Genomic DNA, 14,819 nt, shown 5'->3' on the forward strand with positions numbered 1-14,819 from the left:
GACCCATAAACAAAACAACAAGGAAAATCCCTGAAATGGACAACAATAAGCCATGACTACTGTTCAAGAAATTTCCATAAAACATTCTGTACAGAACACAGGAGTATCAGTTTAACAAAAAACTCCCAGGGGTATTTGCAATACACACAGGTACTGCCAACACTCCAAGCTACAAGACATGCCAAAAGTAGACTGCTACCTCTACTGTCATCCATCTCCCCATCTCTTGAGTGTTCTGACTGGGCATCTGGGGGTGTCTGAAGCACAGCCACACTGTTCTGATTTATAATCTTCAGCTTAAGCTTTGGTTTCGTCCGTTTTCTTCTTGGCACTGTAACAGTGAGGCTCTGTAACTGAGACATGCCCGATTCTGTCAAGCAGACTCCATCCTGGGTGTATGTCTTCGGTGGGTCTATAAAAGTTGAATGAATCATAACAGCAATATAAAACTCTTTTAATTTACAAGTTTTAAGATTCTTTTCTTTTTTTCTTTTCTTTTTTTTTTTTTTTTTTTTTTTTTTTTTTTTTTTTAGGAATAGCACTTATAAGAGTTAATAATCCACATGTACGGAGCTGACCCGTGAGTGAAGAAATTGGTATAAATAAACCAGAGATAACTGACACTGTCTTACACATTACAATTACAGCTTTATGATTTAGAGTCTGATATCAAATCCAGCAATAATCCATTACATTGCTATGAAACAACTTGTACCAAGGACTCATTAGAAAGAACAATTTGATTACAGAAACTGGTGCCTTGCAGAGTATTTCTGTATTACTGGCACCCACAGAAAACCGTGCAAGTCATACTCTGGGTCCCTGTTGCTAATCAGCCAGGGTCCCCATCCTGCCCTCAGCACTTTACCTTCATCTTATTACTAACCTTAAACCTCCAAGAACTCCTGGTAACTCAGAGAAGTTATCAGCCCTATTTTATAGGCAGATAAAAAACCCAAGTTGTATCAAGTGAGCTGCTCAAGAAAAAATAGGAAATAGTGGATAGAAACCAAGTCTACCAAGACCTGCAAGACTGCTTCTTCCTCAAGCTGTTATAAGGACAACTGAGTCCACTGATAAGCTCTTATAATCCTTAATTCACCATGCAGAAAGGCCCTGTCACCTGTGCTGGGGCCCTGCAAGTGGAAGCTTGGGAATTTTCAGCCAAATAATGAAGAGGCTGCAATGATAGTTCAGCTCTCTGGAGCCAATTAAATCATGATTTGATAACACAGCTTTTGAAAACATACAAATATAATAACATTTGTTCCATTTAACCAAAAGCATTTCCTCGTGTAACATCTGACAATAAAGCTGGTTCTGAACAACTTCTTCCCATTTGACTGCCTTCCTACATCAAACTTGAAAGGTGTGTGTTTCTAAAACATCTCACACTCTTTTTCAGATTGAATATTTGAGGGGAGAACCTTCTCTCAGGTGTCAAATAGAAAAAACTCCTCTGATGTGATGGAAGCTGTCCTAACATGACGGAAGCTGCTGGTTGCTATTGTTATAAAGACTGACTAGTGAGTAGGCTTGTCAGGATTATAAATTCCTAGCACAAACCAGACAAATACAGAAAAGCTGCATCTTCCTAACAGCTCAAGCCTGTAAGCATCTGTGTACATGCTTGACTCAGCCACATTGTGTTATCACCACTGATATTAAGGCAAGCAACTAAGACTGCAGGATCAAAGCATAATTTAAAGTAATTATTACAGTGCAGGTATGGCAGGCAAGAGAGAAGAAAAAAGAGAGAATGGGAAAAAAAATTGGAAAGCATGCTGTGGTAACTGAAGGATAGTTAATGCTGTGTGTTACAAAACCATAGGAAAAAGAATTTTTGTCTCATGTAAAAATATACCCTTAAAATACGCTAAATGATCAGATATTAAGCATTTCCATTCTTTACCTAGTTCTTTTGATTTTGAAATAATCTGAGCTCCAACTGATGAATCACAACAGTCCAAAGAAGGCACTGAAAAATATAAGGAAAATAATTTCAACTTTTTAAAATGGTGACTTGATTTAAATTGAAACTATCAATTTTCCTTCAAACAGTTCCATTTCACTCCCTGATTTATACTCCTGGCAATTATTTTCTTGCACCTTTAAAATGAAGTGCTTTTCAGTGTCACAGATGTGACTACAAAAGAGGCCTGACACAAACTGAAGTTCTCCAACTTCTTAAAGCCAAGAATGGAATAGCACTGAACACAATGGGAAATTATCTCCTTCTACTGGAACAAGGGCAAATGAATACACTGGATCTTTTGGGTTGGAAAGCAACCTCTACACTAGTCGTGATGTTCAGGTTTTGCTGCCCTAATCATTAAAAAATATTTTAAATCATTTTTATGCCCCAATCATTAAAAAGAGGGGTTTGTGAAGTGGGTATTGATCAGTAGTTCCCCAAGGAGGGGCCAGCACACTCCAAGAGCTTTGCATACAAGATTCTCACTGTGTCTGTGCTGTCAGGCCTCTTACACAGCACTTGGAGAAGGCTGATGTATCTGAGAATAGATAGCACAGGACTTGTTGAAGTTAGATAGGGAAATTCTTATTCCACATAAGAGTGTTGATAAATGAACAGCAGAAACTCAACTTAAAAACTACACCTTGTGTGCTACAGGGCAGCAGTGGAACAGTGTGACTGAAAAAATAATCAAGATGTCCTGCAACACAAGGCTACTTTTGCAGCGGGCAGAGATGCTCTTCTCTTTTGCCTTAACTACATAACTGTAATCATGCTTCACTCACCTATGATGTGCAGACTAAAGTTTTAATTTTAATTAGTAGTGACTTCACAGAGATTACGCAGACAGAGCAGTAAGTGAAAATTAGGAGCTTCTATCTCACAAACACCGAACTAGAATCAGAAAACCTGTTAGTCTGGCACAGTTAGCATTACCACAGAGGCAAGTTTATCCACACTTTTTTTCCTCTTTTTGTTTGTTTTTGCCTAGAAATCTTATTCATGCTGAATATAAGACTCAAGATAACATCTGGAGTATTTCCTTTGTGCCTGTCACACAAGATGAGACCCCTGAGGCAGAGAACCCATAGGGGGTTCTGTGTGTCATGTCAACCACGGCGCGGGTTGTGTGACAGATGTGCTCCTGTTCCCACCTCACACACACCATGGGAGCCAGGGCAAGACCAGGAAAAGCACAAAAGCTTCCAAGTAACACTTAAAATGAGTATGAAACGTATAGGATGCTTTCTAGGATATAAACAGATTTAAGGAAAGTGCAAGTCTGTCTTCAGAAACTACAGTGCTTTGAAAGGTTTATGTAATGTGCAACTAATGCACGCGGTATAACCTACAGAAAACCAGTGCTTCATGCAATTAGTAAATGAAAGGAGCCTATGAGAACCACTGAAAAACTGAACTCAACAGAGGAGAGAAAAGACAAGGAAGAAAATAAATTGAAAATGACATTTTGAAAGAGACATGGAGCTGGAAAGAAACAAAAACAAGGGGACAAGCTGCAGAAAGGAAGATACTCAAAACACTGAATTGAAACAACAGAAAATAGGCAGATTGTAAAGAACTATTCAAAGCGAAATAAGACATCATCTGTTCATTTAATTTGTTATAATTTACAAGATGGTTTTAAGACTGAAGTAGCAATTATTGAATTGGAATCTAAAGGTAAACAAGAAATTAAGACAGACAGTTGTGAACAGGAATTTGAAATCCTTCATTTAAAGTCACACAACAAAGAGATCTTCTCATCCAGGTCAGACTGAACAATTTTAGCTCTGGAGACTCAATAGAGTTGAAATGCTCAAACAAACAAGCTGATAGTGACAGAGGTGAGGCCTTCAGAGACCCACTCACAAAACTGCACACACAAACAGTGTTTGAAGACAGTATCAAACAGACTTCCAGAAAAGGAGCTAATTAAAGTGCAGATTAAGTTACCATCAATAAAATGGATAGCAGAAAAGCATAGTACTGTTAGAGAAAGCCTATCCAAAGGAAAAAAATTAAAATGGAAAAAATAGTGCTTTCTGAGGCATTCAGCTGAAGTTTAACCAAAACTGCTAAACTTATCTGCAAAAGGGTTTAAATGTGCTGAATATTGTACAGCATTTAGTAGCCTCAGCTGAAAGCAAATAATTGCATAGAATACAACATGATGAGAAAAGAGAGTGGAGTTCATTTTTAAGGCTGTAATAGAAAAGAACAATTTTATGAAAAAATGAAACCAGCATATGCAGCAGAGTGGAATGGTTGATGTAGAAATACAGCATTAGCAGAGCACTCTTTACTGGGTGCCTGCATAACTGCGTCAATGACACAGGGATTTTTTTTTTTTCTTTTGGTAAATACAGTAACACAAGAACATTAGAGCTGACACAGTAAATGTGCCAAATAATAATTTTAAAAAGTTCATTTTTTTAACACATAGCACATTTTATGTTGGATTTGTATCTTGTATTTGTAAAGTACCTAGAATTAAGCTTCAGAACGAAGAAAAATTTAGATCAGTTTAATGAAAATGATACAACAGAGACTGCCAGCCATGAAGTGTCTCACTGGCAGTAACAGGCACCCCTGGACAGGGGTAAGTGATACCAAATCCACACTGCCTCCAAGAGCATGTTTACTAGAGCCCCAGGAGGAACAACTGCACACAGGCAGTTTCAGAAACTGCACCCAGATCAGTTCTAACTGGTGACAGAAAACCAGGCAGGGCTGGTCCCTCTGCATCCTACAGAGAACAAAAACAGCACCAAGGGAGGAGGAGGAGCCTGGAGTCTGCACAGAGACAGGATGGGAGTAAGTGAGGAGGGAGGAAATTTGCAGATGGGGATATGACAGACAAGGGCAAATGACACAAAGGTGGAACTGATGAGTAGATGGTCAAGAACTGCTTGTCCAGGAGTGGATGAGAGACACACACACCCCCCCTGAACATGCAGAATTGCAGCACAAGGGGAAAGCTGCTGCTACCTAATGCACCTGCCTAGCATCTAGTCATGAGAATTTGTAAATTTCTCTACAGGACACAGCAATATGCTGCAGGACATCTGTTATAACTTGAGACAGTACTAAAAGGAACCTGATGGAACACTGATCAGAGATGGTTTTTTCACAATAACCCAGTAATGAAGGTTTTTGGTACACTGCGTTGGAGCAAATCCTACACCATTCTGGCTTTTGATATTTGTGCATGTTCAAGAAGAAAAACACTGTATTTTATTTCTGTTTCCTGAAGAAGATGACTTTTTAAGAGTATCAGGTATGATGAGACAGGGAAGAGCACTTACAAATTTAAAAGTTTCCACTTTCTGAAGAAAGAAAAATGGAAGTTCCTTCTCAATACCTACACACCAGAACCATTTACTCTTCACCAAGGGTACACATGCAATGTTTTGTTTATTTATTAAGTTGAGGGGCTCTTGTTTCTTCTAGAAAGAAAGTGGTTAAAAACCCTGTAATAATACTTGCAACACATCTATGATACACCAAATGGAAAGAGCAAGAACCATCCCAGTAAGAATCCCACAATGAGACACATTTTTACAAGCTTTCTGCTGCTAACATTTATTTCTCTAAGTTTATCAAATGCTAATTCTTCTGACTTTGAAACAAAAACTTACAGAAAATTCTCAAAGGAGTTTAGGAAGGATTCATGAAAGACCAAAACATTTCACATAAAAGTACACATGCAGGTATTTCTATGAACATGCATCAAAGGACATATTCAGACATGCAACTGTGCAAGTGTACATGTGTTAGAGAGGTTTTAATACTGAGCCAAAACAGGAAAGAATCAACAGAAAAACTTGTCTTATAAAAAAGGTGAAAAAAACCTGCAAAGAAAACTTGGGAACTCCCAAGGGACTGGTTCCTATTCCTTGAAACCCAAATCTCAGCAACACTACTTCACAGAGGTGTGCAGGAACAACTAACTCAGAGATTGGCTTCTGCCAAGAAGTGAAACACCTCTTGTAAAGCTGTTCCATCTTACATATCATGGGCTTTAATTATTTCTAAAAGGTAGCTCTGCCAGCTCCAAAGAGAAAGGAAGAAGTATTTCTTACTTGGATCTTTTTTGCTTTAAGTCCTCAAAGCTTATAAAAATAAACAAACGTCTGTGTTGTATCTGCAACTGTCTTGCTTTTTCCACTTTGCAAAACATTTTTCCTTTTGAATTTTTGAAAGCAGATTTTTGCAATGAAGTGACTTGCAGAAATACAGAAGCATTAGTCATTCTTCTATTAGTGATAAAAATGGGTTACTTGGAAGTGTTCCAGCAAGGGAGTATATAAACCTCCAAGGTCAGTAAGTTACAATTACTGCTGTGATGAGGACATGCCAGTGTTAAGGGACATTAGATGCTCTATTGAACTTTTTTTGGCAGACCTCTCAAGCCTATGCCTTGCAACTTCCTCGATCTTGATCAGGAAAATCAATCTTACTGACAACTTCTTGGTGGATATGGATTTTTCTAGGAATATTTGCTTAGTTCTTTGTGCCTTCCTTCTACTGATCTCTTGTGATATCCCAATGAAGGGGTAATATGAACACTCTCATGTGCTTATGCTAAAAATGGGAGTAGGTGTCAATGTTAAAGGAGCTGACTGAAGCAGCAATTCCCTGAGCTGCCATGCAGGGAAAACAGACCTGGGCTATCACCCCTGCAGCCAGACTAAAATATAAGACCATAAATCATGTCACAGGCCAACCTAACTGCTGACAGGCCACTCACAGGAACATTAACCAGCACCATCCCATGGAACCAGATGCTGTAAATGTGCTTAAACTGCAGTAACCTCAGCTCCTGAAGTGCCACTGTTACAGAACTGTGATACAGACCAACAAGGCTGTCGGTACTGTTGTCCAGGGAAGTGCCAAATTCATCAGAAAGAATTATACATTTCAATTAATAAGGAAGTGATAGAACCCAAACAAAGAAGTATGGCCAGTTCTTTTCAAGACTGCACCTAGGGACGGAAGCATTGGTCTTGAATACTGGGAGAGCTGAGGAAAAGGCATTTAGAAAACATGAGGGAGGAGGGGAAAAATGCTTACACAGACTCTTGTTAGAACTGCTGCTGCCTCACACAGCCTCAAAGCATCAAAATACACAAACTTTTTCTGCTTAGAAGTAATTTTCAGATTCTTCTGCGGATGTAACTTTAGAGAACTGTGCTTTCTTCCTTCCATTTGACAAACTGATACACCTTTGACCCCTTCACTACCAAAAGCTCTTAGTGGTTTATCCCTATCTTCAATACCTCTTCCCAGAATTCCCACCAGATTTCCTCTGACCTGAATCACTTGAGGGTGCAAAAGAGCCTAGGACACTTCCACAAGAGCCCTTAAAACAAACATGAAGAAAATCTTACTTCTACCACGAGCCAAACCTCCATGAGAGCACAGAACACATTCCCAAACCTATTCATTGCAGTGTGCAATCCTGCCATTGGTTTTGATCGTCTTCTTACCGTTCGTTGGTGGAATGTATGGCCTACAAATGGTACAGTCAAAACCCATATCAGCTATGTTTTCCACTTCCTCCTCTGTGTTTAAGTTCTGACAGATTGCATGCATCCATCTAGAAATTAAGTGGGGGAAAAAATACAATTTAAAGGAAATAGGTGGTGTTTAAGGAGACCCAAGTATCAGTCTATGGTGCAAGTAAATGGGAAATAGCTGTTCAGTTTGAATTCTTTGAGGGAGAAACCACAGAATCAGGTTTTCCATATACAGCATCCCCTACAGTGGTGTGTGTTACATCCTGTATATGGAGCAACAGATCAACTATTTCCCTCCACAGGAAGGAACTCTATATAAAATAATCTCCCAAGTATATTTTTGCATGATAATTTTCTCCCTATATTGCAATAATTTTAATTACTTTATAGAATGTAATCTAGGTTCAGCCTCACAACAATAGTCTTGTGAGGTAAATTAGTTTTATTTTTACAGGGCAAGGGGGAAGAGGCACAGAGTGATTAATTAATTTGCCCAGAGTCAGACAGTTAAGTCTGTGGTACAACCAGGAATGAACTATTAGGAGATTTCTGAGACTCAGTAATCCAGTGTTCTTTACCACGAGACCACTTCCTTCATCTCTACACTTTTACATTTGGGGGAAAAATTAAAATAAGACTTGGAACAGAAAAAATACGTGAAATACTAGAAATCCTTACCGATCACACTGTCTACACTGAATTATAAGCTCCTCATCCCTGTACGTGCGGTAGCAGATTGGGCAGGTGGACAAACTTGCACAGGGAGCACACTGTGTGTAATTATTTTGCCATTCACATCTTAAACCTGGAGAAGTTGCTCCACAGTGTCTGCACCAAACACACCTGCAGAACAGACAAGAAGATATATTACTGTTAGTTCACAGGAAGATCCTTTTGTGACTTTAAATCTCTTCCACTCAGAATGAGGTGAGTAAGTTTTAACTTAACAACATGTTTAACCACAAATGTTTAACAATATTTTTTGTACTTTTTGAAAAAAGTTCCTAATTAATAATTCCTCTAAAACTGCAAAAGCAGGCAGATGGGTTCTTGTAACAGCTCAACAGGTCAAAGGAGTTCCTGCTTCCAGTTGCCATTCACTTTGAGATCCGGAGACTTAACCATGTGAGAGGTCTGGTCTGTTTGTGTTTCACCCAAGTAAAACAAATGGATTTCACAGGGTTTTATTTTGAGAACACTTGGGTGAAGCACCCATTCATTTTTCCAACTGAACATTGGAATAATTACAATGAATGTAAATTGGAATTTTTTTTTTTTTGCTATGAGTTTCAAAAGAGAAATTTTATCTATCTCTACTTATGTGGTTTTTGGTATGAAGAAGCAGTTCTAAGAAGAGGTAAGAGTTTCCCTTATAGACTGATAACTGAATGAAACAACTCAGAAGCATTTTGTTGGCTTTGTTTAATACACCTGACTTAGACAGAATTAAAAAACCTTGTTACAATTCACCAAGTGACAGAGAGAAGCAGAAGAGGCCAGCAGTCAGCATCTCTGACCCCAGGCCCAGACACACCATTTGCACTTCCAGCCTCCCTTTGGCACGGTCTGCAGGGGTGGATCCAGGCAGTAGGTGTGGTAGCTGATGTCGCAGTCGTCACACAGCAGGAGTCTCCCTGGATCTGTGGCTTTCCCACAGGCTTCACACACTGTGCACTCCAGGCACCTCCAGCCTTTGCTAAGTACCACTTTAGTAATCTGAAAAAATGCAAGGTGAGAATTAGTTGAAAATGGCTCAGTGAAGTGTGATCAATGTATAAATTACAGTCTGGTTTGTGGAGTTCAGGATGCTCTTCTGGGCACACCACCCACATCTCAAGGAGCTCTTTATCAATTACACTTTCTGAAGCTTCAGTGAACAGGAATGGATTAAACAGAAAAAAACTGTCCTCCTTTCTACTCTTTTTAAAAACAGGTGCAGCGTTTCCACTTTTGAGTCACCTGGGACTTCACCTGACTGCCAGGACTTTTCAAATATCATGGAAAGTGGCATGGCAGCTGCATCAGCCAATTCCCTCAGGACTCTGGGATGCATCTTGTCAGCTCCCAGAGACTTGTGTACATTCTGGTTCCTCAAGGTCACAAACCTGATCCTCTCAATGTCATGATGGGATCACAGTGCTGGAGTTTTAGTCATCTGAAGCAAACAGCTAACTTACTGCAATTAATATATAATGCAAGAGTAGTATATAAACAAAAAGTCAAATTATAATTGCATGAAATACGCATATGGCATTTTGTAAAGTCTGTGGAAAACAAAGTTTTTTGACAAGTTTAAAAAAAAAAATCCCACTTTTACACAGATATACTTACATCACAACCAGTGGAAAGTGTATAGTGTATATATTGCAGTAAATAGCTTATTTTGTGCTTGCTAGGTCATTTCACAGCATTCAAATTTAATTTTCACACATTCTCTCCTAGACTAATGAATGTAAAATGTATTAATTAACCACTCCAACTGCTGTCAATTCTGACAGCCAACAGGCAAATTGAATCAACTAAACCTTATGCCCCAAGTAAATGAAGATGCAGTGTAATTTTTTCTTTGTTTTTAATTCTGCTTGTATCTAGGTTTAAAGCTTATATCTCAAACTGTTATTTTAACCAACTGCTGGATAATCAGCGCTATTTATGGTTGTGAAATTACAAAAAGGTTAATTTCTCTCGAGGCTATGCATACTATAAAATGACATTTAATTAAAGTCTTTCACAAGTCGCATACAAATAATGGTCACATTAGCTGATGAATATCTAACAAGTTAATGACTCCCCTAATTACCACAAAAACCAAAGGCAGCATAGTGCTATTAAAGCACAATATGAAAACAGTGTAATCAAGTGATTTTGGTGTGTAACAATAGCACTCACCTTAATACTGACACAGTATGGATGGTAACACTGCCCACACTGGGAACAGGCCAGCAGCCGGCCCTCAGCACCTTGGCCAAAGCTCCCACAAACCACACACATGTCCTGCAATGACACACAAGAGCAGACTCTCAACACCTGCCAGACACTACTACACTCTGAAAACATGGAACTGTAAAATCCAACTAGCCTGCTGTACAATTTAACTCCTAACGAGGACATTCGTTCATTTTTTTTCTTATTAAGAGCAGGAAACAAAATGAAAAATCATGACTATCCTAACCTGATGGAGAGTGAACTTGTCACTGTTAGAGAAGAGGACGACTGTATTATGCATGGAGTTTTCTTCCTCATCTTTGTTAGATGAAATATCCATGGTTGTGACCTATTAAAAAAAAAAACCACAAAATGTAAATAGCAAGCCCATCACATTTTCTAAGGCGAGACAAAATAAAACATTCTCCAAGCAAGAGTTCTGCAAATATTTATTTATACAATCTAAACTTCCATAAAAAGCTACCTCCAACAGAAATTACTGCATTAATTCACGTTTTCTCACCATCGTATTATAGCTTTACAGACATATTCTCTTCCTCTCCTTTTTTCACCTTCACATATTATTTCATTACACTTCCAAACAGAAATGGAAGGAAAGACATAGTTTAAGAAAAAAATCACTAAGCAGAAATTGTCATACTGTGCCCAGTCTGCTCTGTTCCCTGCATGTAAACACTGAAGTTCTTTTTATCAAAAAGTTAATTGCAGTGACAGACTTTTGAGTATTAATTCAAAGAGCAACTGCATAAATGTAGTTTGTTCCATATTGCCTAAAATGTGGTTTAGCTAATGCTCCAAGTATGTTAGAGGAGTAAGCAAGAACTCTAAAATTACTCTAAAGTTACTCACTGCAAGCAGTTTATGAGGCTTATCTGTCTTTACCATAACAACTTGCAGTGAACTTGAAACACCTGTTTTGATCTCCATCCATCAGCTCCTACAATGGACAGTAATTTTTCTTCTACATCAAGTGATTTTTAGTCTGACCTGTCCCTTATTAATCCAGGATATTCATGTACAGCTTCTCATGAAGAGAAAAACATGAAACATTTCTAAACTGTGTTCTGATTTTCGTGAGAATCTCGCAGTACAGAATTGGTGTCCATGAATTTAAACTAATAGGTCCAGTCATTATCTCTGAATCAGGAATATAAGGGCATCCAGTTCCATATAAAAGATCAAAAGCATGACAGAGAAATGCAACTTTGTTTCACCAGCTGTTCCAATTATATATATGTGGATTATTTTAAATACAGTGTAAGACCTAAACAGATAAGTGTTGTTTAAATAATAATTTTAATATTTTACAAATCCAAACATAACTCTAGGGGCAAATGTAAATATCATTACATCAGAGACATCCTAGAGGAATCCTTCTGATACACAGTTGCTGAAACTCAGCATTCACTTAGAAACAGCTAAAAAGGAAATACATTCTTAATGTGTCTTGATTACCAAATATTTGAGAGCACTGCAGCTGTAACTAACCAGTTAACTCCAAAGCACCTGAAACACCTTGATACCTTCAGGGACATTTCCCTTAACTAATTTTCCACAGGTTTCACAAAGTTCTTATAACTGCACATTCAAAAGAGCAGAATTTGAAGGACTAAATGACTGCAGTGTTGGTGTTTGCTGAACCCCAGCACTGACCCACCATGGGTTAACTTGTGCCACCTTTCTCCCCATTCCTGAGATACACCAAGGTACTTCCAAATCTGTGTGGCTGTCCACTAATCCCACGCTGAGTAAGAGAGTAAGAACTATTTTGTGCAGATTGGACTGAAAATACTCTCATTTCAAACATTTATCTGGCAAAAAAACTGACCCTCTTGGTATTGCTAACTTCATCTACTCTATCACAAGGCAGCCCCATCTCTGGAACTCTGGCGCTGCCATCTATGTGATGACTCAAAGGATCAAATTTCAGTAGGGAACTGTGGAGAGTGATGGCCATTTTGTATTTATAGCAAGTTACCTAAATCACTCTCCTCTGTTTAACAGCAAAAACTTTTACAAGTTTGATCTATAAACCCCAGCATCTCTTGAAGTACAGATTTGTGCTTTGTAACACCAAAATAATGATGTGAATGCCTCCAATTCATTAAGGTGCTGTGACCAGCCTAAGTGGAATTCATACTGTCTGTTTAAAATTATTAATTTGCTTATGAATCTCCACCATCCAATGTTTTAAAAGGGAAAAGTGATAGAGACAATTGTTCCTTTTTCAGATCTTAAGCACCAGGGTATTCCAAGATATTATTACACAGGCAGCAGCAAGTGTGACAAACTCAGACAGATTACATGTAAGAACACAAAATATAGCTCTAAAGCTCTAAAGAGAGTCTCAGGAATTACTTCACAAAGACGTAAGAATTAGCAAGTCCCTCTCTGAACACAAGGAACAGGATGTCTCTCAAAATATGCAGGGCTAGTTGGTAATCAAAGTTTAAAAGGAACGTTCAAATAGAACAAGCCCACAGTGCGGGGAAAAAATAATTGTTTTATAGTCCAGATTTCCAAGTTTTTCATACCAAAATCCCTCTTCTTATGAGGAGCAGACTAATGCTGTATAAGATTTTCAAGTTTTAAAGGCACTTCAAGTATTAAGTAGATTAACTATCAACTGCAGTGAGCAATAACTTGCATACAATCACTTTGGTGCTTCTGAAGAACAGGAGACAGCAAATGTCATCATTATTTTCTCAAGGGTTTCTGGACAGAAGCTGTGTACAGAATAGTAGACATCTGATCACAACAAAGAAGTGAAAGGCACTGATATATTAATTCATTAAAAAGTCAAGGAAGCTTTAGTTATGGTAAATCATGATCTCTAAGGGCTCTCTGAAGGAGTCACCAATTCTGGACACAGGGAAATCTGCTTGATGCAACTTACTTCACTACCAAACTCTTTTGGTGAAGTCTTTCACCAAAGCTACTTAAAAAAAGTTAAACTGAAGAGGAATGGTCCCTATACTGATACAAGGCACAAAATAAAGAGGGGAATAAATTATCAGTTTTGTATGTTGGAAAAGAGCACTAGCTGAAATCTGACAGGGCCTGCCAGCTAACAGGTGGTGGTGCTCAATGCACTCGTGTGCAATCTGAAAAATCAAGTGAGAAGCAAGGTGACAAAGCTTGCCATCAGAACTGGGATATTCAGAGTAATAAAATCCAAAAGACAAGTGCAAAGAAGTGCACAAGAATGTCATAAAGCTGAGTGCTGGGCTATCAAATGGCAGATGAAAGTCCACAAAGTAAGGAAATTAACATGACAGAATAACTGGTACCGATGATCAGAAATACAGAGTAGCTTCCATAAAGGAGCAACTCAGAATACTGCCATTCTTCATACTTGCAAGTCAGGAGTGGAAGAAAAAGGAGAAGAAATGATGGAGGTCTATAGAAACTGAGTGGTATGGATGGAGGAAGTGAATAGAAACCAGCTTTCCACTGTCTCTTGTCTAAGAGCACTGAGGGGCAGGCAGCTAATCCAGGAGGCAGCCACTTAAAACACAAGCAGAGAAGCTGCAGAACTGAAAAAGGCTAACATGGTTTTCCTAAAGTTTTTTTTCAAATTGAATGGGCAGATTTATGAAAGCTCCAACACAGGCTGCCCAAGACAAAGACACCACCTCGTGTTCAGCAAGTCCCCAAGCCACAAACTGCCGAAATGTCTCCTCTTCTGTTCTGTGCTCTCACACCAGCACTCAGTCCAGAAGAACCTTTGCTCTGGTATCCCATGACTGCTGTTACATTCTCATGTACAGATCCTGCTCTCTCCTTCTGGGTTGTTCCAGCCAGTGCTGCCTTTACCCAGCACATTCTGCACCCGAGGAAATGGAAGGAGTACTTTAAGACTCCCAACTGTTGTGTCTCTAAATGGCAAGAGCAGCACAGAACTGCCTCAGGCCCACTGAGCTGTAGTGTTCTAGTTCTTCATCACAAGCAGTAACAGCCAGGCTCCATCAAACACCCCTGGCTCTGTGGAGCTCATTGGTTTTTTATACTAGTACAAAAATTATAGCTGAATAAAATTGCTACATTAACAGACTGCAATATGACTTCAAAAAAGATGTCCTTACCCCTGGAATGACCACAGCCCCAACTCCATTCTTCAGTTTTGATCTTCCTCTGCCACCTCGTCCTGACAGACCCGCTCCACGCGGTCTCCTCTTCCCTGGGAATCCCGATCCTCGGCCCTGTTCAACGGGAGGAAACAACGTAAATGCAACCTCAAGTTCTTTTGTTACATGGGACTCAAACTTGTTAGGTTAATCTAGGGAAAAGCCTAAGTGAAAAAACACCCTGTGATTTCAGGTGAGTATGAGCACACCAGGGCATGGTCATTAAACCTCTGCATAAATGTGTGTGAAATA

At 39.0% G+C, this 14,819-nt stretch overlaps 1 protein-coding gene across 11 annotated transcripts in view; it reads right to left on the reverse strand.

Moving 5' to 3' along the window:
• KMT2C (lysine methyltransferase 2C) overlaps positions 1–14,819 on the reverse strand; it is a 188,839-nt gene that overhangs the window by 52,252 nt on the left and 121,768 nt on the right. For 10 of the 11 annotated variants that reach the window (XM_083863956.1, XM_083863959.1, XM_083863965.1 and 7 more), the window contains 8 exons: positions 14,526–14,642; positions 10,667–10,768; positions 10,384–10,488; positions 9,029–9,210; positions 8,173–8,337; positions 7,465–7,574; positions 1,913–1,978; positions 200–412 (listed from right to left, as the gene is read on the reverse strand). In XM_083863956.1, the coding sequence (XP_083720082.1) occupies positions 200–412; positions 1,913–1,978; positions 7,465–7,574; positions 8,173–8,337; positions 9,029–9,210; positions 10,384–10,488; positions 10,667–10,768; positions 14,526–14,642 (1,060 nt within the window). The remainder of the gene's footprint in view (positions 1–199; positions 413–1,912; positions 1,979–7,464; positions 7,575–8,172; positions 8,338–9,028; positions 9,211–10,383; positions 10,489–10,666; positions 10,769–14,525; positions 14,643–14,819) is intronic. The other variant, XM_083863958.1, reaches the window with a different exon arrangement.

The sequence above is a fragment of the Zosterops lateralis genome, assembly GCF_965231275.1.
Source record: "Zosterops lateralis genome assembly, chromosome: 1".
Taxonomy (NCBI): domain Eukaryota; kingdom Metazoa; phylum Chordata; class Aves; order Passeriformes; family Zosteropidae; genus Zosterops; species Zosterops lateralis.